We start from the raw sequence: 22,977 nt of genomic DNA, 5'->3' as shown, positions 1-22,977 counted from the left end.
ATGCCCACGGGGCCCACTTCGACTCCCGCGCGGACCTGGCTGGCAAGCTGTATATTACATCAGCACCTACCAGTAGGGGCCCCAGAGGCCATGGTGAAAATCAACGGCCACCCCTTCAAGGACCTGTTGGATTCCAGAAGTGCCGTGAGCTTGGACCGGTTCCATTGGCCAGGGCTGGACGCCAAAGTCAAGCAGTTCTATCAGGCCTGCCCCATATGCCAGAAGACTTCACCAAAACCACCTCCCCCCACCCCGCTGCCGATCATAGGAGTGCCCTTCGAGCGCATCGGGATGGATCTGGTGGGGCAGTTGCCAAAGTCAGCCCGGGTACACGAACACATCCTGGTAATTGTCGACTATGCCACCAGGTATCCGGAAGCCATTCCCCTTCGAAAAGCCACGGCCAAGAACATCGCACACAAGCTGTTCCTCTTCTTCAGCCGAGCCGGCATCCCAGCCGTATTGACCGTTCAGGAGACCCCGATCATGTCCCGGCTAATGGCCGACCTCTGCCGGTTACTCCGGGTGAAGCAACTCAGAACGTCAGTGTACCACCCCCAGACGGATGGACTGACCGAACGCTTTAATAGGACTCTCAAGCAAATGCTGCGATGGGTGGCTGCAGAAGACAAGCGCGACTGGGATCTAATGCTACCATACTTCCTTTTCTGAGTTCAAGAAGTCCCCCAAGTGTCCACCAGCTTCACCCCATTTGAGTTGCTGTTCGGCCGACAGCCAAGGGGGCTACTGGATGTCGCCAAGGAGGCTTGGGAGCAACAGCAGCCTTCTCCCCAACGTTCCGTCGTTGAACATGTCACCAAAATGCGGCAGAGGATCGATCGCATAATGCCATTAGTCCGGGACCACATGACCAAAGCACAACAGGCTCAACAACGACATTATGACCGGCCGGCCCAGCCGAGGGAGTTCCAGACAGGGGATCGCGTGATGGTGCTGGTACCCACAGCAGCGTATACGTTTCTGGCCATCTGGCAGGGGCCCTACACGGTCATAAAAAAGATGGGACCAGTGACGTATTGGATAGTCCAACCTGGAAAACGAAACCCCACACAGTTGTATCATATTAACCTGCTCAAGCGGTGGATAGGAACCCGGGACCAAGCCGCTGCCCTCACCGCTGTGGAACCAGCAACAGTGGACATGAACCCGGATCTGTCTGGCGGACAGAAAGCGAGTTGCAGCACCTGGTCGGTCAGTTCTCCGATGTCTTCTCCGACCTTCCCGGGCGGACCAGTACCCTCCAACATGACATCAAGACACCAGCAGGAGCAATCATTAGACAGCGGCCCTACCGGATCCCAGAGGCTTGCCGGCTTGCTATTGAGGAAGAGATTCAACACATGCTCAAGTTGGGGGTAATTGAACCTTCCCGGAGCCTGTGGTCCAGCCCAATCGTCCTGGTCCCAAAACCCGATGGCACCCTCCGGTTTTGTAATGACTTTCGCCGCCTCAATGAAGTATCGGAGTTCGATGGATACCATCGAACTCCGTACCGCATACCGAACCAAAAGCCTCTTACCGAACGGTTCAATACGAATACGCGTATCGTTACACCCCTAATATATATATATATATATATATATATATATATATATATATATATTGTGACGAGTCAGCTGCCTCCTCCCTGATTGTCACCGGCACCCCGTCCTAAATCGCCGCCCTTCACCAGGCTCCCGACTGGAGTGGGTGTGTGAGAGGAGGGGCGCTGGACGAGTCAGGGCTGGCGGCGTGTGATGGGGCACACCTGAAGGAAATGGAGCCTCATCACCGCCGATGTTTAAAAGCCCAACGCGTCTCTCCTCAGGAGACCGGTCTCTTCCCCGTGCATGCACACTGGTGTCCTCGTGGGTCCAGGAAGGGTGCGTTGAGGGACTCCCGTGCCCCAAGAGACGTGAGCTGCCTGACCCACGATCCGGAGGAGAACCGCACCCGTTTACACGGCCGACGGGCCAGGATGCCGGGCCGTCCATCCCCTACCAGCGCTGCGGCCGACGAGAGAGATGCGGCCGCTAGAGGAAGCCCCCGCCCCTCACGCCCCGGACCGAGGAGGGGAGCGCGTGCGGCCGCCGGACTCCACCCCTTACCTGGACCCTTCCTCCATGAACACTGCCCGACCCACACAAACCCTGCAGCACGACGAGGACACCAGATTCCCTGTTATTTTGGACACTTTCCCCTTTTGGCCACTTTTATCCCCGTGTAATTTTTTTTTTTTTTTTTTTTATATATAAAAAATTCATTATAAAATTGTTAACGGATTTATGAGATTTTATTAAGTTACATAACTTTCCTAGGTCTAGATATCAAACTTTTAAAATTGGGCTTCTTCAGACATCCAGGATTTTAAAGGATTGGTTTACTTCCAGAAAAATGTCCTATTAATTTACTCACCCCGTCATCCAAGATGTTAATGTCTTTCGGTCTTCAGTGGAAAAGGAATTAAGTTTTTTGAGGAAAACATTCCAGGAATTGCTTATCTTGCACTAGCTCGACCTCATGCATTAAGCAGTCACATTGAAAAAGTCACGCGTGACACAGGTGTAAGTACCGGCCCAGTGTTTACAAAGGAATTTGAATTCGAAAAGAAAATCAAAAGCCCTTTAAAAAAAAAAAAAAAAAAAAAAAAACGTAAACCAACGATGTTGGACAATTTTGAGGTTGGAGGAGAAAAGGAGATCTAGTTTTTTAACCATACCCTACCTTTTTGAACTTAAGTACTCACACAAAAAGCTAACTGTGCATGACCTTTCCAACATGATTACGTATTGTGAAGTCGCCGATGCGCAACACAGAGCAATGAATTTGTGGATAAAAATTATATAAGGTTTTTTTTTTTTTGGTCCCACTTTATATTAGGTGGCCTTAACTACTATGTACTTACATCGAAGAAAAAGTACAATGTACTTATTGTGTTCATATTGTATTGTAAAACACTTTTGCTGCTATTGAGGTGGGATGGGGTAAGGTTAGGGAGAGGGTTGGAGGTGTGGGTAAGTTTAAGGGTGGGTTAAGGTGTAAAGTATGGGTCAACAGTGTAATTATAAATGTAATTACAGAAATTAAATACAGATGTAATTACATGTCGTTTTTTTATTATATAAGTACAATGTAAAAACATGTATGTACACAATAAGTACATTGTACTAAATTATTAATTAAAAAGTACATAGTAGTTAAGGCCACTTAATATAAAGTGGATCCTTTTTTTTTAGAAAATGACCGATCATTTTACTAGACAATACCCTTATTCCTTGGCTGGGATTATTTGTAGGTGCATTAAAACTGCAATTTGGACCTTCAACCTATTGGGTACCATTGAAGCCCACTATATGGAGAAAAGTCCTGGAATGTTTCCCTCAAAAAAAAAAAAAACCTTTAGGTCTTTGCGTCTGGAGAAAGAAAGACACGAACATCTTTGAAGACATGGGGGCGAGTAATATATCAGGACATTTTTATTCTGGAAAAATTTTACAAATTTAAAATAAGAAATACCTTACCATTCTGACTAATTTAATACGACTTATAAGTCATATTTTGGCCCCCTCTGAAAATTGCTGAGGCCTGGTCTCCTGGTTGAGAACCAGTGCTCTAGACCACAATGTACAGGGTAGCCAGGTCTGCAATACAAACCAGCCCAATCATGCCCCTAACCATCCCAACTGTGTTCCACGGCAAACTGGTTATCAAAATCGAATTCAAGGTTTCACCAAAATAATGTTCGGGAGGGTGGGGGTTTGCTTCAACCTGTGGACTTAAAACAACAACCAGTGGCAACAGTATGAAAGTATCGCCATTTCTACAGGAATTCTACCATAGACTTGGCAACACTGGTTCTGTACATTCTACACAGTTTTAATCCTAATGTGATTTTTCAGGTCTGAATTTGTGTGAAGAATGTGGTTTTCACTTCTGTAAATAACTAAAATATACAGTACTTTTACAGAATGGGATTACTGACTCAGAGGATTGACAGCCACATTTAGCTGCAGTGTGCCTGTGGGCAAAGCGTGTTTGATCAGTTTCACATGATTACGATAATGCACTTTAATCTTTATCCAAATACAGCTATGGCTTCATGATACAATGACAAATTCCTCAAAAAAGAATGTTGTTGAATAAAGGAGGAAGAATTAAACAGGAATTCACTCAACAGTGCATTGAATAAAATAAACTGCGCAAAATGCTTTAAGAATGTATGGAATCAACACAAGGCCTATATAAAGTGCAAAAACAACAGCGACTCAAAACACTGTCAACAATTGCTATGAAATCTCATCTGCCCATAAAATGATGACTTTAACGTGCATGCTATATGGGTGACAGTGAAGAAGTGTTTGTCCTAGCATTGCCAAAGCAAGAGTGGTTTGAATTTTATTCGCGAATAAGCCTGTCAATCTTTGTGTATGTGAGCGTGTGTATGTGTGTGTGTAGACCAAGGAGTGAAACAAGACAGTTGGACTTGAATGCACACACACCGATGCCTATTTAATTAGAAATGTGTATTAGAATGTTCGTGGTCACAGGGTCCTTATGGGGCATGAAATAACAAGCAGCTGTGTTCAGGGTGTGTGTGTGCACGTGTGTGTGGAGAGGTTTATTAGCTCAGTCCATAAAGGCAGTCTGGGATTCGCACAGGGACGCCCTAGGCTTAAGATCTGAACGCCACACAAGCAAGGCACTGCCTCTGAAATACTAATATTGGCCCTTATTTCTGCAAACCCCCCATCCCAGACCATTCCCCCTCTACCAGGGCTTAGTCTACTGCTGGTCTGCTGTGCGCTTTGATTTCTCCAGCCTGACAGACTTGCAAAAAGCAAACCCTCTCAACATCATAAGACTCTCCATTGTCAATAAAATCGGTGTAACCTCTACTCTTGTTCTAACATTACACTCCTCAATGAAATCGGACACTGTTAATCACACACCTTTCCTCTTTTAGCATTACTATTTTCGGCTGGCTTTAAACTGACCAGATGTAAGAAACCAGAAAGCACAATACCTGATATACTTCTTACATCCATCAAAAGGTAATCACTTTTGTCAGAATCAGAGAGGCTTTGTATTAATTTAACCAGGCCTACAGATAAGCCAGATTTAGGGAGATTCAGTGTGATAATAACTACAGTTATGCCTCCCGCATGTACAGTAGCTTGCATCTTTTTCTAGCCTCAGGCATTCACATGTGGAAGCTTACTAAAAAGAGATTGACAATAAAGTGCTCTGGACGTGACCAAACTGCTCATAAGATTTTTACCCAATTTCCTAAAGATCCTCCAGGGTGGATGGTTTATTTGGAAATCAAAACAAACTATATGAAGCCCCTTTTAATTCCTTGATAATGTGACCGCATCCTTGCTGATTTTCTTATCTATTACTACAGGTAAGTGTGCTTCAAATACAGTACCATTCGAAATTGTGGGGTTGGTTAAACATTTAAATGCTAAATTGTTGTGAAATATTATACAGAGTTTAGAAACGGTTTTGTAATTAAATGCATTTTAAAATGCAATTTATTCCTGTGATCTAAAGCTGAAATTTCAGCATCATTACTCCAGGCTTCAGTATCACATGATCCTTCAGAATAGACCTACAATGATTTCTATATTAGTTAATTAGAACATTTTTTATTTTTTGTAGCAGCCATCTGCATTTAGATTTGTTAGTCAGTTAAAAAAAAAAAAAAAAAAAAAAAGACTAATTCTTTTAGTCTTACCTTGGCACCTTACTGGTTTACAGGAATTCTAGAGGATACAAGAGCATGTCTGGTGCACATTCTCTAGTATGACAGGAAAACAAACGTGCTTTCTTCAAAATGATTGATCAGATGTAAAACCATGCTGGCAGGAGACTGATAAAAATAAAAAAAGACAATTGAGCCACTCAGCCTTTGCTAAATTTATTCCAGCCTCTTGTTGGTTAAACATAGCAACAGTATGATTTGCACATCAAAAACTAGCACATGGCACTTGCAGAAACTGCAGATACCTGGTCATTTTGTTAGTCTAGGAAATGCCAACTGTCCCGTCAACATGTCACCACACAAAGGGCTGTGGGACGAAGGCAGAGGTGTTGAAATGCCCCAAAACCCACCATAATACCCTTCAGTTTATGAATGTCCTCGGCTCCCAGTGTAGCTTTATGAGGGTCCAGAGCCCTCTCCTTTTGCGGTAACAAAATGAGCAGGCGTCTAACACAAGTGTCCGAGCCCTGGACCAATTACCACATCATAATATTATGCTTAACAGAACATTAAAGAACAATCTGACACAGCCACACAAAAACAATCAATACTTCTGCCAATTACGACTGACATCTCACAACCAGAAAAGTACAAGAGACTAAACACCAATTTGTAATAACCATCTGCATTTCAGCAATGAGCCTCCAGTGAAAACAATACAAATTACCAAAATAAAATGTGCATTGCAGTAATGACAAAAAAAAAACAAACAAAAAAAAACTTAATCTTTCTAATATAAGCATTTTTAAGCAAAATATGTTGCCTTTTATCCCACTGTGGAAAACTCCCTTAAATGAGCATCTCATGCCTCAAAGCCAGTTTGAAGGACATTTCAAGCTGCACACAAACACTGCTTTCAAATCAGCAGAGCGTCTGTTTACATGAGAGTAATATTAATTCAGAAGGCAGAAAGTAATTAAGCAGTCTTGTTTGCTAATCATCGTCTGCTGCGCTGATGAGGGATTACTGCAGACCTCACAACAAAAGCTGCCAGTGTAACTTGAGTCAATTTGCACTCTCTACAGAAGGAGCTTGACTATTTTGAGAGTCTCGAGTACAAATCAATTTTTCTTCGGTGCCGTGTTGAACAACTACAGTACGTTTAGGTGACACAGGATCTATCATTGAAGCAGGAAATTAGACAAACGGGCAAACCAAAATGGTCTTGTTGTTAAAATAATACATTTAAAAAATAATAATAATCAAGTCACTACAATTCTGTAGGATGGACAATGTCTTTGTTAACTAAAACAAGATGAAGCACATTGTAATAATTTGATTCAAGTTTGGGGTTGGTAACATTTTAAACATTTTTAAAGTGATAGGGAAATAAATAAATAAAAATGACTCCAAATGTATGTGTGATGGAAAAGCTGAATTTTCGGCCTATAGGTTGATATAAAATTTTGAGCTGAAATAGGCTGATAATTATTTTAAATTTGATTTTTTTTTTTTTTTGTGAGAACCAATTATGAAAGCTCAGTGTGAAAAAAATGATACTGATATTTGCTGAAAATCACATTTAACAGCGTTATTAAATTATTGGTGCTTTTAAAATTAATTGAGTATAACACTGATTGTGGTAAATTGCAAAAATCAATCAATCAATCTCTAATACTGGCATGTAACCATTAATAGGGGTCCACAATAAATATTGGCCGATAATTAATGCACATCTCATCAGTAAAGCTGGTTCTCTAATCAGCGGTAAATTCCATCGGCTTTACTGACGAGATGTGCATTAATTATCGGCCGATATTTAAGATGCGCATTAATCATCGGCCGATATATATCGTGCACCCCTAACCATTAAGGTACAAACTTACAGTGCATCCATAATTTATATATGACAACAAAACCTTACAATACTTTATTTTAACCTGTAACACACTTGGAAGATTTCTCAAACCGAGCAGTATATAATTTCACTTCTCTGGCCCCAATAATTGTTTTAACCTTGCAGCTCACACACCTTTTAAAGTTTCTTCTCTAAAGCACAGTTGGCAAGGTCAGACGTTTAGGTTGGGGGGTGCAGACAAGCTTCATGGAGTCGGTCGGCTTCTCGTGCTCCATCTTGTCCTCTGTTCCTGTCAACATAACACCCCACCAACGTCACCTCCACCTCCTCCATACACATGTACCCCCGCCCTGTGAGCCTTTCATAGCAAAGACTATGATTAATAGTTGTGCAATGGGCCCCCCCATGAACTCAGCACACTGTTGAGAGGCTCTGAAACAGGACAACAGTTGCATCCCCACCTAACACTGGGCCTAAGCCCTGACTGTCAGGCCCCGGTTAGAGCACTGTTAACTGGCCAGATTTACAGCTACTAACCAGCACTGGGTTGCTACTTGGCAAAGAACAGACAAGCATCCATCATCACGACTTATGGAGCATTTTATTACTGCGGGACAGAGGCCATGATGAGCACACTGCCACCCTGAGTGACACCAATACAATGCTGTGGGTGTTAAACTTACCACAGGGACGGATGACTTACATATGAAGCATGTACTGTGGATTTACAGAGCTAAAGTAACACTTCAACACACCTTCGGAAAAGCATCTGCACGACTTCAAGTAATGCATTTCATTATTAAAAAAATTATGCTGCACTTACACTAAAACCTTTGCTATGCAATCTACATTTACTACAATGAGCACGCAACAAACAAAATGGGGGGAAAATATAATAACGTTACATTCAAAGAATAACGAAATTGAAAAACTATTTACACCCACTGCCAATTATTTGTAAATGCATAAAAACATCCAAATGTTTTGTTTTTAGCCAAATGGAAAAAGTATTAATATATGACGAAATTAATTAGTTGTAAAAAAAAAAAAAAAAAATCATTGATCAAAATTATTTAAAATATTTTAATTTTTTTGCCTTCTTATCATAAATTACTATTATTCTGAGCACCATGTGTTTCTACAATCTTAGCTTAATTAAATATTTTTTTGTTAGGCATCTCAAACTAGTCTCTTCTGCAATATATTGGGGCCAAACCTGAAAAAGGAGCCCAGAAGATCCCACAGCATTCCTTTACAGAAGTAATTCACATATTTAATTTATCAAATATGACGTTTATTATATGTGAATCTGGAAGAGTCTTTTTGGGAAGGTCCATTTTTTGTCCTAGCCCCTATTTATCATGCCAAAACATCCAACTGTTAATTTAATAAACTGCACGTGAGGATGCGTCTTCTTCTTGCTTTACAGATGATCGCAGACTTTCATTACCACCACCTATCTCTCAAATGGACCTTTGACACTCTCTGTACAATATCAATTAGGAGATTCATTTTTGGATGAACCCTCTCTTTAAGACTTTAAAATCCCTTTCGGACACTTCATGGCTTAATTGACAACATAACTATGATGTTGTATGCTCATAGCTTCATTTGCGCTTTAATATGGAAATTATATATAGCACATGCCACAGCATTTTGTGCATATGATTGAAGAGCCATTGCTATGAGCACATTACAATGGCTGACAGAACAGAAAAATTTGTTTTTACTGACATAAGGCCTGATAACATCTCATCTGATCACAGTTCACTGCTGCTCTTCTGAAGCTCCCTGTCAGCTTGGCCCCAGCATTAATTGTGTTAAATATTTTTACCGTGTTAAATCGGAATATTATATATATATATATGTGTGTATGTGTGTGTGTGTGTGTGTGTGTTTGTGTGTAGCATGCGTTACCATGCTAATTGTGACAGTATTAATCATAAAAAAAAAATTACTCAGGACAATTATTTAGGCTTGTCAACACATCAAAGAAATCAGACATGTGTGGTATTAGTTACAAGGTTAAAACATTAGCAAGTGTTCTCTTCTTATCTCTCATTAGGACAGGAGATCAATGTGGAGAAGAGGAGCCAGGGACAGTCCAGAATTGTTTTTGATGGAAACCTAGGACGGGAGATTGGGCGTAATGGAAGGAGGCCGCTCTCCTCAGGGGACAGCAGTTGTAAATTCCTTCCAGTGAACCTCTCACTATTCACCAGGTTAGGTCATTTCATCTCTTTGACATTCACATCGGGACAGTAACCCTGTCTTTAAACCTTCAGCTTCGCATTAGAGGTTAACGATAATAACTCGGATATTACGTATGTATCAAAATATGGTGCAATGTCAGCATGAGGCAAATCTCAAGGCTGCTCCAGTGACCAATTACCGATGATACGACTTGTCAACTTGCCTATCATCGGGACCCATCCTTCAGTGAGGCTGACTACATTACCACTTTAATCAACTCAAAAAAAAAGAAAACGTTGTAAAGAAATAAAAACAATTAATTTATTTCTTAATATCTGTCGTGGGAGTCCTTACTGTGCTTTCGGTCTATAATATTCTGTAATTTTAAATCTAAGTGACACATCCCTGTAGAAGCATTCATCACACTGATATTGAGAACACACACTCTACTTTCTATTTGTTTGCAATCTCAGATGACGTTACCAAGGACATGAGTGGCAGACCCTCATGTTTTCTTTCCTCTCCATTCCCTTGAAGGGGATAGGGAATTTATTTGCTCCATTTGCCGTGGTAAGTAAACATATTTGCATTTGTGTCAGCCTGATCTGACTTATGACTCTTTTCTGTGCACATTCTAACAGATCATCTAGGTATTATATACATGCACATATCAAATGGCAGTGTCCATAGGTCCTCAAAGAAGCAGGATATTCCCACGTGCCCCGGGAGAAACCCTTCTTGGGACGCCAGCACATAGGCACAGCTGTGAGCCAGAGACAGATCACACTTGACCTTGAGCTATCGTTCACTTTACATGCGTGTGTTAAGACAGAGGAAACACTCTCAACCATTCAAGCAGAAAAGATTTAACATGTGCAGGTTGAGATGTCAAGTATAGTTTCAAATATACATATGTATGGAGACAAGAATTTGCAAATACTGTACTCAAGACCTGTCAAAACCATGGCAAATTTCTTAATCAAGAAGACGCAGTCAAAGAGTTCATCCACAGCCCTTTTTTTCAGGAGAGGAAGCGATTGCAGAAAGTGCCTGAAAAGAACCAGTGATCAAAGTATCACTGTGATGTTTACAACAAAATTCAGACGCTATCCAATCATTGGATGGTGTGGTCGGAACTATTAGAAGAGGGATTTCTTTAGCACCTGAAAACCAAACGAGAGGAAAGGCTAGGAGTACAGGCTAAGTGAGAGAGTTGTCAATCAAACAAAGCTCTGGTATTGGATCTACCGGGTGGCATCCTTAAACCTGTATTTGTATGAATAAAAATGAGAGGATTTAGTTTGTCGGGCTTCCTCTGCAGACTTGTCAAAAAACCTGACCTTTGACGTGAAGGGAGGGGGAGGGCTGGAGGAAGATCCAAAGCTTTAAAGGACTAAGGCTCAGGCTGACTTGTGTATAAAAAGTGAATACTATGAGCAGGTGAGACATCTTCATTCTCTGGGATATCAAAAACATCCCAGAGAATCACTGAACGCCAGACTGAATCCCAGTTCTCAATTTGATGTTAAATAGACCATGTATCAGAGCTAGAATATCTCCCTCACAAAACCAATAGATCCATCAAGCTGCTGTCCAACAAGCTAGACGCGAGATCTAAAGCTCATTTCTCCAACACCAGTGTGTTTTTTTATATTAAAAAAAAAGGAGAGTCTAAAAGCAGATGACAGAAAAACAATGACATTCGTTTGTCATCTCAAGATGCTTGCTTGTAATTCCAGAGGGGTTCAGGATTAACAAGAACATCCAAGTGGCTTCTGCTGCCTACAGAGGGCTATTGTCGTTCATGTTTATGTCCAAAAAAAGGCTACCATAATTTTATCCGTTTTTTATTAAAACTTAGAGAACATATAAACATATTTGGACTTACATGTTAATGCTTCCAGCTATCCTTAAGAGCGAAATACTTCCTGTATGAGTTTCTTTACACATTGGACCCCACCGACTTCCACTGTATAGACAAACCCTGGCTGAGACACTGTAAAAATAGTATTTTATTTTACAGAATAAAGTCAGTCAAACAGGTTTAGAACAACAAGAGGGAGTGGAAATTACACTTCTTTAAGCAGCATGTCCCACATTATACAACATCCAGAATCATTCAATATAACTTTCCCCAAAATTAGGGCAGAAAATGCAGAAGCCTGCAGAATCAGCCACGGCCTGCTTATCAGCAACTAAGCGTAGCTCTCTCCGTAAGTCTTGTGCAAATAACACCCGAAGAAATAGATCACTGCTGTCACCACCTTCATGCCTGAGATTCCAAGACAAGAGACGGATCGAAAACTCGATGACTTCAGTACGTCCTTAAAAAAAGTAAGGTACCTGTGGCATCTATAACAAAATGAAATGCAAAGCCAAATTCCATTTAATCTGCCTCTTCAACCAATAAGTAAGTAATTTTGTTGAATGTTGCAAATCCACTTTTTTTGTGTGTGGGGGGGGGGGGACTATATGCAAATCTAAAAAGAAAAAAAAACTTTTTAAGTCTTGTTTAGTACATTTTACAAAAACCCCACTAACTGCTTGAACCAGGTGTACTGTACGTGTATGTGAGGTAGCATGAACACACGCTTCTGACATCCTAAACTCAGGGAACAAAAATGGCCTTATTCAAGAAGAGAACACTTTTTCTGTGGAACGAGAGACAACACTTCCTTTCCCAGAACAATCTATCTCTCGGGCTGACAAGCCTCTCTGCTATATTTACCCAACCTAAACTGCAGATGATATACTTCCAGCTGCACTCTGCCGCCATACGGCACATGTGCCTGCCAATCAACCGGCTGGTGCAGAGGAAGGAGAATGAAACCTTTATCAAGCCAGTGAAAGTGGCTAGTAAACTTTTGGGGCTAATCCACATTTCCTTCAGCGGTATCTTTTGTTGTTGGCGAAGATAAAATGGTCACAATGTGATGGAATTACTAGGCTTTCATTAAGAAGACAGCTGGGCTACAAAAGTCCACCCAACACCATTTAAGAGACATATAAATTTAATTCACAGAACAATGAGCCAAAACACTCGCAATATAATATGACCCCAGTTCAACTTACTTTGTCTTTCTCAAAAAAAAATGTTATGCACACTTACTAAGCACTTACTCTTTTGAATCGATTATTAAGATACAAATAGTAAAACAAAGCAGTATGGTAAAGTCTGAAAACCAAATTAATGTTTTTAATACTTCCAGAAATAACTTGACCCCTTATTGTGCATCCAAGCATACTATTCAGAAGTTTGGGGTCACTGAGTTTCATTTTATTTTTATTATTAATAACTTGTTTTCAGCAAACTGATCAAAAGTTACAATAAAGACATTTATAACATTACAAAAAACAAACGCTCAAATGAACCCTGCTGAACTTCCGATTCATCAAGAATCTCGGTTTCCACAAAAATATTAACCAGCACAACAGTTTACAACATTGATAAAAACAATATTAATTTATATATATATATATATATATATATATATATATATATATATATATATATATATATATATAATATAATATTATATATATTATATATATTATATATATATTTATATATATATATATATATATATATATATATATATATGGGTGTGTGTGTGTGTGATTTCTGAAGGATCATGTGACACTGAAGTAATGAAAAGATGCATTTTAAGATGCATTAAAATGTAAAACAGTTATTTTACATTGTAATAATTTTTCAAGATATTTCTGATTTTTATCAAATAAATGCAGCCTTTGTGAACATAAGAAATCTTCCTGACCCCACACATTTGAACGGTATTGTGCCTAGGCTTGGAAAACAAGCATCATCTATGCGGGACTGTGAAGTAGCTGAATGAAAGTCAACACTTTCTCAACAGCACAAGAGAACTAACAAGGTCTTTGCTATGGTTCAGAAGGGGAGTCTGGCCGATTTCTCCCTGTGTCCAGACACAGCCGCTCCTGTCCATCTCCGAGCAGCACTATTCTCCGGAGGGAGGACTCCCTGGCCATTACAGAGGCATGACGACATGCAGACAGAGTAGAGAGCTGCTGCACATCTCATCAGCTCACACCCCTCCATTAATACACACTGAAATTCACCACGATGAATCAGGCTGGCGTGCTTAACAGGACTTTCAGCTACCAAAGGGAAGTCATGTTAGCCGAGAGAGTTTGTGCCCCTCTTACCCAAAAGACAGTCTTAAAGGGCTTGTTTTAGTCAGTCATCACACTCATTAAAGTTCCTTGAACTCATAAGCCCTTAGGATTCTACTGTTATTCTGTAAACAAACCATAGGGGTCACTGTTGTGGTCATTAGTGAGAAATGTATAGTAAAAAACAAAAGAGGAATTGTGGAAAAGTTCTCAACTTATTTGGCCATTCACTATGCCTTTAAAAGTCACCTATCAGCTGTAAACAGTAAAATAAATAAAATAGTAGGAATTGTCATTCAAAATCTGTTATAAAATGATTACAATACCTCTTTAAGTTAAAGAGCATCATATTAAGAGAGAATTTTAATTTATTTTTGAACAGAGGAACAATTACATAAAAACAGCATAACATTTACCTTAGCTGTCCTATTCATTAGGAGGCATTTGTATAACTTGAATGAACAAACACTGACAGTTTCAATAGGACCCCAAACATTATGAGGTGCCCTAAGAGCCCAACAGTAGGACACTGAGAAAGATAATATTGACTGATTTGAAAAGGCCATCACTTTCCTCAGAGGAAATTTAATTTACACCTGGTTAAATACGCTTTCTTCTGTAGCAGGAAAGAAGCTCTTTTGCGAATGCTGTATGAGTCTGTTTAGTTTGATCCTGCATGACTTGCTTCAGCCTAGTCTCAAATTAAGGAAAATAAATGGTGCTTTGGCAGAATGCATCTTATCCTTTTGTTTATTTTTTTTTACTTATATCAACCAAATCTGTTTAATTAGACTGATAGAGAAAAGGACATTTCAACAGTTGATATTAAGCAATTAAGAAGCTAGATAAATGGCAATAAACGGTCCAAACACATTGTTCAATAACTTAGTTGATAATTGATCTACTGTAATCCTAATTTTGATCATGTCTAACCTTTTATGTTATTGAGGGTCTCTTTCAAGTGGCTGAAGCTGTTGAGTAGTGGGTCCTGTTCTTCATCCTGTGAAAAAAAAGATCATTCTAGTTGATTTCGCTAACAATTTCTTTAGATTTTATTTAAATATGGGATGCATTATGTATGAATACCAGATCATGTATTGGTCAATATTACAGATTATACATTAATCTGTGATTTGATATTCTATAAAGGTTGATTTTGGATATTTAATTATGCATGCTAATTTCTCCTCTTATCACTTGCCATCATTCAACAATTACTTAAAGCAAATATTTTTTAAATACATTTTTATACTGCACATTACAATGTTGTGATGCCTTAATTCACTTCTAGATTTAAACGACTGATTTTTAATGTTTTAGTTTCACTTTCTTTAGACAAAATGGTATAGAATTTTAATATCAGCCATAACATGACCATAATTATTGGCTTATCAATTAAAGTGCATTCCTAATTTAAATATTAAAGAATTATGATAAAAATAGGGTCATAAAGCAGCCATTAAATATAATTTTAAATCTCAAATTCAGATAGCTACCATGTTCTTACTAAATTGGACAACTTACCAAAGGAGTATGGGTACTCCATCTAGAGTTCCTCTTGATAGCAGCAACGACAACAGAAATCTCTCCTTGAACGATGTATATATTCTTGTCCACCATAGTGAATCTAGGATTTAATTAGAAAAATGCGATTACACACAAGTACCAACTCAACATCAAGCATATATCGTTTTTCTGAAGGCAACTAGACCACAAGTTATAGAGCAGAGCTTAAAGCTGGAGGTAATCTTCAGTGCAAATCATCAGGCAAAGCAGCAGACAGGTAGTACCAGCTCAGATTTCATTATTCAAGATGGTGCCTTGTGGGGGCAAGACAGGCAGAACAGGAGAGCCTGACCGATATATTGTTTTGCAGATATTAACGGTCGATATGAACCTGACGCCGATATATCGGTATCGGCGAATATGTCAACAATATACTGTGGATATGAAAATTATTCTTACAGAACATATCGCGCTGATAAAATACTTAAAAAATGTGTAATTTCTTGGTTTGTCCAGCAGAGTGTGCTCTATTATTTGCTAGTGGCTACATAGATGAAATGCTCTAAAGCTATATCTGATATGAATGGCCATATCTCTGTAACAGTCTGTAACTCTGTAACATCGCTGTAACAGCACGGCAAATCCACACCAAATTCGGGGAATCCCTTCAGCTCCAGGAAAATTGTCAAACGCATATCGAGTGTATGTCTAGAGGCAAACATAATCTTGTAAAATGTGTGGTAAGTACTGCTGCACCATAGTGTAAACAGTAGGGATGCATCGGTTGACCGGCCATAAATCGGAACAGGCCGGTTTTTTTGCTTAAAATACGTGATCGGCAATCGGTTTTTGGTCTTTTTTTGGGGCGGTTTTTCCGGAAGTGCGCCCGCGTGCACATACTACATTGTAATCGTTCGCCATGTCATTTGCATGGAAGTTATTTTGAAATCTGTGCGCAGGACATGGGCAGCCGTTAAGCATTGGAAATGCAGGAAGCGGTCAGCAGTTGGTGTACTGGCGCACAAATAGAGCCTCTTTCCTGCTCACTGAAGCTGCGCGAGCGTATACTGTGCCGGTCCGCGTCCTGAACACGAGTAGACCGTGAAGAGATGTTCAGATCAACTTCTCACATGTTGGATGAGAAACTAAATGGACTAAACTGTGACAAAACTGAAATGTTTTTTTTTTGTTTTGTTTTTTTTTAATTTAGAACTTTCAATCACATTTGAAAAGCCAGAAGTAAACGTCAGTTCTGTATAGGATTATTTTTATTTTACCTTAAAATTACATAGACTTAATTTGATTTAAAAATCACCTGCTGTACCACACTAGTGCTGCAACGATGCGTCAACGTGCGTGAAATGCAACGTTGCATTCTATCACAAAAACAGAGACAGACCACTGTTATCAAAAGTATGGGAATACTTCAAACAGAGGCCAAATAAAATGGCCATTTGTTCCCTTTGAAAAACCGATATGTACCACGACAGCACAACTGCGATGCACGAGCACCTCAGAGGAAAACATCCTGGCACTATCAGGTGTTACGGTTTAACTGGTTAAAGTGTGATCTGGTGACCAACTTCCTGATTCAGGTCTCTGCTGCAGATGTGATGGAACGACCACAGCAGATTCGGCGATTCTAAAAGTACAAACTGATGTGATATTATTAAGTGTCTAATAAAAGCAGACTTGCTCATTGCATGATTTTGATATTCTTGTAAAGATTACAAGTTATTAGTATGATCAGCCGTAGCACCTGAAGTAAGGATAAAATAAAAAATAAAGTAAGTCTGTGTTGGCGCATATTTCGAACACGCGTTGGGGCCGTTCACATATCGCGCCTAAAAAAGCGTGGAAAACGCTAGTCGCGCCGCTTTCTCCTTCTTTCCAAAGTGCTCGGGCAGTTGCGCTCCTGAGATGTCTGCCGTTGCTAAGCAACCATGACGTGCTCTCTCCATGAAGACGTGGAAATTTCAGCAAAGAATAAATGGATTTGAAGCGCAAAAAAAAAATCGCATGCAGTAGCTCTGCTACTAAATTTATTTCAAAATGGCAATCCATATACAGCTATAATCAGCAGTTCCTTCATCTTAGCTGAGCTTTCAACCTTCATTGGTTGAAAATGAATAAAGGTTGAAATATTATATTAGACGTTGTACTTATATATTTTTGTAAAGTTATCCAAAGGATTCATTAGTTAATCAAAAAAAGAACATTAGATTAACTATTGTAATAAAAATAATCGTTAGAGTAGTCGACTAATCGAAAAAATAATCGTTAGATTAGTCAACAGAAAAAAAGACATCAAGTTATTTATTTTTCATTGGCTCAAGTAAAAAAATATATAGATGTGAATCATTACCCTATTTATTATTTTTTTTAACTGGATGAATGAAACACTTTGCATCTTTGTTTTATTCTCACCAACATTATTTGATTTTGACATTTTGGAATAATCCATTTATATAGCAATCTTTTATTTAATCTCACTGGTGGAGACCTTTTTTTTTATTATTTAAAACCAAATTTAAAAACTAAAACAAATACTGAATGCTGATTAAGAAACTCTTATTGAATTGCTGTTTGGGCTGTAGAATATGAAGTTATTGCCTTTAATTTCACATGGTTACAGTTATGGTTACAATCTTTTCATTTAAGGCCAGTCCTCTGTAGTTTCAACCCAATTCAAATACAAAAGCTAAATGCTGATGTCTGTACAATCTATGTTTGTATTGAATACTGTGCAGTTACTGCTGTTAATTTCAGATGGTTACGGTTACGTTTTTCAATAGTCAAAAGCCAGTTTGGCCTATTAAATACCAAATAAACATCTTGTTCATGTGCACTTTCCCTCTTTCTTGTTTGTTGCTTAAAGATTAAAAAAAAAAAAAAAAAGAAATTGGAAAACGGTATCGGCCAGTTTGCTTGTAAAAAAAATCTGAATCGGCCATGAAAAATCATGATCGTGCATCCCCTAGTAAACAGAGTACGTGCAATCGTGAATCCCTAAAGTGATAGAGAAACTAAAAAACTATCGTGCATTCAAAGATGGGGGGGACATCACGATGCCGGCGCAACATCGTGATGTGTATCAGCCATCACCGAAAAAAATATATATATTTATCCACAGTAATTTTACATGACTAATACAAATATGTCGCTTTGTTTCATAATTAGTGTATACGGTTTTCTTTTACCCTCACAAAAAATTTAAGTTAAAAGTGACAACATGCCCCATAGGTGGAGTACACTAACATCTGAGGGGCACGTTGTACTTTGACCATATAGCAACTTAAAATATTATCTGATCCAATGAAAAAAATATATCAGACAAATATATCAGACAAATATTTTGTTAATAAAATAATATATATATTTTTTGTCAAATAAAATAATGGCATTTTTCATGAATTAAAAATAATCTGATTTTGGAGTTTGACGATGAACACATTGCAACCATGCTTGAGACGGCCCACATAAACGAGAAAAAAGCTTTACATGTCTGGAAATAATTTCTAAACATTAAACATTTACTGTCAGTCTTTATCCACCTGTTTCTCATTGCTTCTGATTAAAATTGAAGTAAATGGTGTAAATTGCATCGCTAATGTCATATTATAGCACACTTTAACTTTAAATTTACTCTAAAATAAATAACAGATCGGAGATTAAAATACCATATTAATACCTCATTTTAATGAAAAAAAACTGAGATGAAAATTTTTCTTAAGCCAGAATTTATCATTTAATATGGTAAAATAAATGTGTGTTAAAACTAAACCTGCATTACTTTTTGCACTGCATTTTGCCCTATATTATGTCACACTTCTCTTGTAAGTTTTGTCTGTGTATGAAGACAGTAGCGTAAATGCGTGAAAGAATGTAGCTCAAGTGGTAGAACATTGCCTTGACAACAGCAAGGTTAGCGGTTCAATTCCCCGGGAACACATGATAGGTAAAAATGTATAGCCTGAATGCACTGAGTCACTTTGGATAAAAGCGTCTGCTAAATGCATACATTTAAATTTATTCTATATATACAGTACCAGTCAAATGTTTGGACACACAAATGGGAAAGTATCCAAACTTTTGACTGGTAGTGTACTATAATATACGGAAATAATATTGGCCGATATATCGGTATCAGCCCCAAAAAACCCATATCGGTCAAACACTACATAACAGAAAACACAATGTTTTTGAAGGATGTGTCTCTCAAATAAAAATAAAAAAAAGTTAGAAATACAGACTTTACTGTATTTCTCATAGTAAACCTATGAGGCTTTACGACCAGAAAATATATTTATATAGCAACGACAGAAATTAAACCCAACACATAAAAATCTATTTGTTTATGCAAAAAGACAAACATTTGGCTCATGTTCTGGAAGAGTGAAACTGAAACTCATCTAAACCATGGCATTATGAAATCTAGATATAACATAATAACAGTGTTAAATATATGTGAATAAACCTGGAAGTCAAAAAGTCATAAACTACCAATATGTTCTCTGTGATTGTCAGTTTTACAACTATACATATTGCATCAACTAAGGCAAAGGCAATTTTGCATCAGCATTCAAGAAGGCAAACTCTTGATGTATGGTGAAAGCTACAAACAAAAGCATTCACCTTAAATAACTAATGTACATTTGGAAAATATCAAACAGGTGTTAAATCGTTCTTTTTTTTTTTACCCTAAAGTCCACAGAATCATGTGATATTTTAGAAATAAAAATTTCTCAGCAAGTAACAGGCCTTTTAGTACAACTGTGAAAAACAACCCCCAACATGAGCCTTTTTTTATTTTTTAACTGATTTTTATAAAGTAAAAATAACTTTTATATTGTTAAAAATATTTGAAGATGAATACTACTGAAGCAATGGGCTGAAACAACTATGGTTTACTTGATTATTTTGCCTCCCTACACAGCTTTGATCATAAACTACACATCATAATACCATGATAAGAAGCATTAATGGGAGACTGAGTCATAATTGAACTTTATGCATGTTATGCAAGTAGTCAGCAATATTTTTTAAAAGATCTACATTTTTGACTAAAGATTCAACAAGTTGGCCCGTTAAAAAATAATTTATTTTATTCTGCCTATTATTTTATATGTAAGGGTTAAAATGTATTCACTGTCTACATAAGGCATCTTCTAGATCTACACACATTGAAGAGAAGTTTGGTGACAATCACACTCTGTAGTCAAACCTCTGTGCGTAAACATCAGCCCATCTAATGAAGTACAAATAGTTTACTCTATTTCAAGCAGAAATCCCAACGACAGGGCCTTGATCATTCAGTGAAGAAGGACACAAACAACCGGCTTCATGAAGCTACAGACCAGTCACTTCTTCATGACACTCCGTTATCTCCAGCAGCATTCACAATACCAGCATCCTTTCATTACAAACAGTCTTTCTCTTTTCACCACGTGATGTGATGTACAAAGGTTGATGAGGAGTCTTGAAGTGATTATAGCTGAATTGATCAGTAGGCCAATATCCTCAGCGAGCCTGCTGGCAAAGCTTGTCAATAACAAAATATAGCATGCTAAGCGACCTGCACATCACATTTCTTCAGCTGTCTTCCACAAATCTTCTACTTCGAGAAGCAACTATGAATTTAGACAAGAAGAGACTTATGAATAAACAACACAGTTGATGATGGAGCTAACCATCCTGTCAACAAGCTAGCAAGCGGTTTGTCACACTGACTAACGTTACAGCTGTTAACCAGAACAAACAATCATTTTAAATGTGTCCTCAGGGCTCCCTCGTTGTGTTTTATAAGAGTCTGTTCTTATTTTTACGTGTATGCGTCTGTCAAATCAGAAAAACATGAAAACACACGAATCCAAAATGGCGTTCAGATTCATTTCTACTCATTTCGGCTAACTAGTTTAGCAAGCGACCAAATGCGTTCAGACATATAATAATGCTTCAATAACTGCGTTGGATAAAGGCTTACATTTTAGACAGCTCCACGTAGTGTTGTCATGCCCTGATGTTTCTCTGTAAAAGCAATAGACAGGTATTCTGTCACCGGTTGGTAATCTCCTCCACAGGCAAATTTACTGACGTGGAAATGGTGCAGGCGCACACTACCTTGATATTTCCTGTCAACTGACAGCTGTTTTCAGCCAATGATCTTTCGAGTCTGGAACCTTACTTCCCGTGGGGTTTTAAAGAGGTTATGTCGTTATTTGGACATATACAGTCACACATCAATGGCATACTTTTGAGATTGCCAGTTATACATTAAAAATCCAATTGGAATGTTTATAATTGTAACATTAATGTTATCCTGTTAGCGTATTATTAAAATAGGGGCGGGACTTCGGCGAAGTCAGTCCAAACAGGGTTGGTTGAGTGTCAGTGATGACGAAAGAGAGGTGTCCTCAAGACGGAGGCGTTGAGAGTTCACAAACACGGGCTTATTTTCTTCTGTCACAACCTACAAGAGTGCAAATAGTGCAGTTCATTGGAGACAATTAATAAGCAATGCCGTTTCCAATCATATATTTATTGTTAGATCGCAACTGAAGAAGAACTAACTGTGTTACAGTGCTTCAGATGATTGTAGCCTACAGTACACTATGTCAGCGTTTCAAAAATATTGCAAAGGTAAAGTTGTTTCCTAACACGGACAGCATATATCCACTAAATAAAATAAAAATACAGAATCTTTAGAAAAACACATGTGTTTTCCACATTCAGAAATGTTGCCCAAGGAGGGCGGTATTGTTTGACTTCAAGTGTTGCATGTGATACATTATTATAATCTAAAGGCTACATAGTCGCTTTATGTATCAAATTGTCATCGAGAGTAGGCTAGGCTATAGGCTACAGTCTAGGATAATGTACGTAACTAACGTTAGGTGCTGAACCGTGAACTCCTAATACATCGTATTTATTAAGACTTAAGTGTCTGCTTTGAGCCTTTTGTAGGCTATAGTGTTCTACCTAAAGAGACAGAAAAAGCTAAAAGTCTAAATATATCACGCAGATTTTTTTGATGAATAACCATAAATAAATAAAACCATGACGCCTCAAGAAAGAGTCATCTATAGTGTAAATATCTGCTTTAAACTAGCCTAATTCGTTTTTTGTTTTTGTTTTTATTAATAGATGGATTTTGGTATGAACTATTCAGTCTAAAATACAGGATCCAAAAGACAACCTCTGTTTCGACAGAAGTAAACAGTTTTTAATAAAAGAACAAGTAATAATCTGAAGAATTCTTTTTCGCAGACCGTTAAAAAGTTCCATAAGCAAATAAAGAACCTTTATTTTAAGAATGTTGAGAAGACAAAACGTTCTATTTAGGCTACTGAGCAAGGAACGACGCCTTATAACACATATATTAGCACGCACCGCGATGAGTTACAAGAATGTTCATGTTTTAAATCTTAAGGTTTTGAAGAAGCTACGCGAGTGAGCTCGGGGTGATTGACCGAGGTTCTGATTTACTGTGTGTATGTTCAGCGAGCGCTTGTGTGAGAAAGAGAGAAAGGTCTGGAGAGAGAGAGAGAGAGAGAGAGTGAGAGAG

The 22,977-nt window shown here is 38.5% G+C and overlaps 1 protein-coding gene across 6 annotated transcripts in view; it reads right to left on the bottom strand.

The window, feature by feature from the left end:
- gbf1 (golgi brefeldin A resistant guanine nucleotide exchange factor 1) overlaps positions 1–21,531 on the bottom strand; it is an 83,539-nt gene extending 62,008 nt beyond the window's left edge. For 4 of the 6 annotated variants that reach the window (XM_026224410.1, XM_026224413.1, XM_026224407.1 and 1 more), the window contains exons 1-3: positions 21,397–21,531; positions 15,432–15,534; positions 14,841–14,907 (exon numbers count right to left, since the gene is read on the bottom strand). In XM_026224410.1, coding sequence (XP_026080195.1) covers positions 14,841–14,907; positions 15,432–15,527 — 163 coding nt within the window. In that variant the 5' untranslated portion in view covers positions 15,528–15,534; positions 21,397–21,531. Of the gene's footprint in view, positions 1–14,840; positions 14,908–15,431; positions 15,535–21,396 lie in introns of those variants that run through there. The other 2 variants (XM_026224408.1, XM_026224409.1) reach the window with 1 other exon arrangement.
- Between the last annotated feature and the right edge of the window lie 1,446 nt (positions 21,532–22,977).

This window comes from Carassius auratus, chromosome 38 (assembly GCF_003368295.1).
Source record: "Carassius auratus strain Wakin chromosome 38, ASM336829v1, whole genome shotgun sequence".
NCBI classification, from domain to species: Eukaryota; Metazoa; Chordata; class Actinopteri; order Cypriniformes; family Cyprinidae; genus Carassius; species Carassius auratus.
Note: the sequence above shows the minus strand (reverse complement) of the source record. Positions and strands in the feature narration are given on the sequence as shown.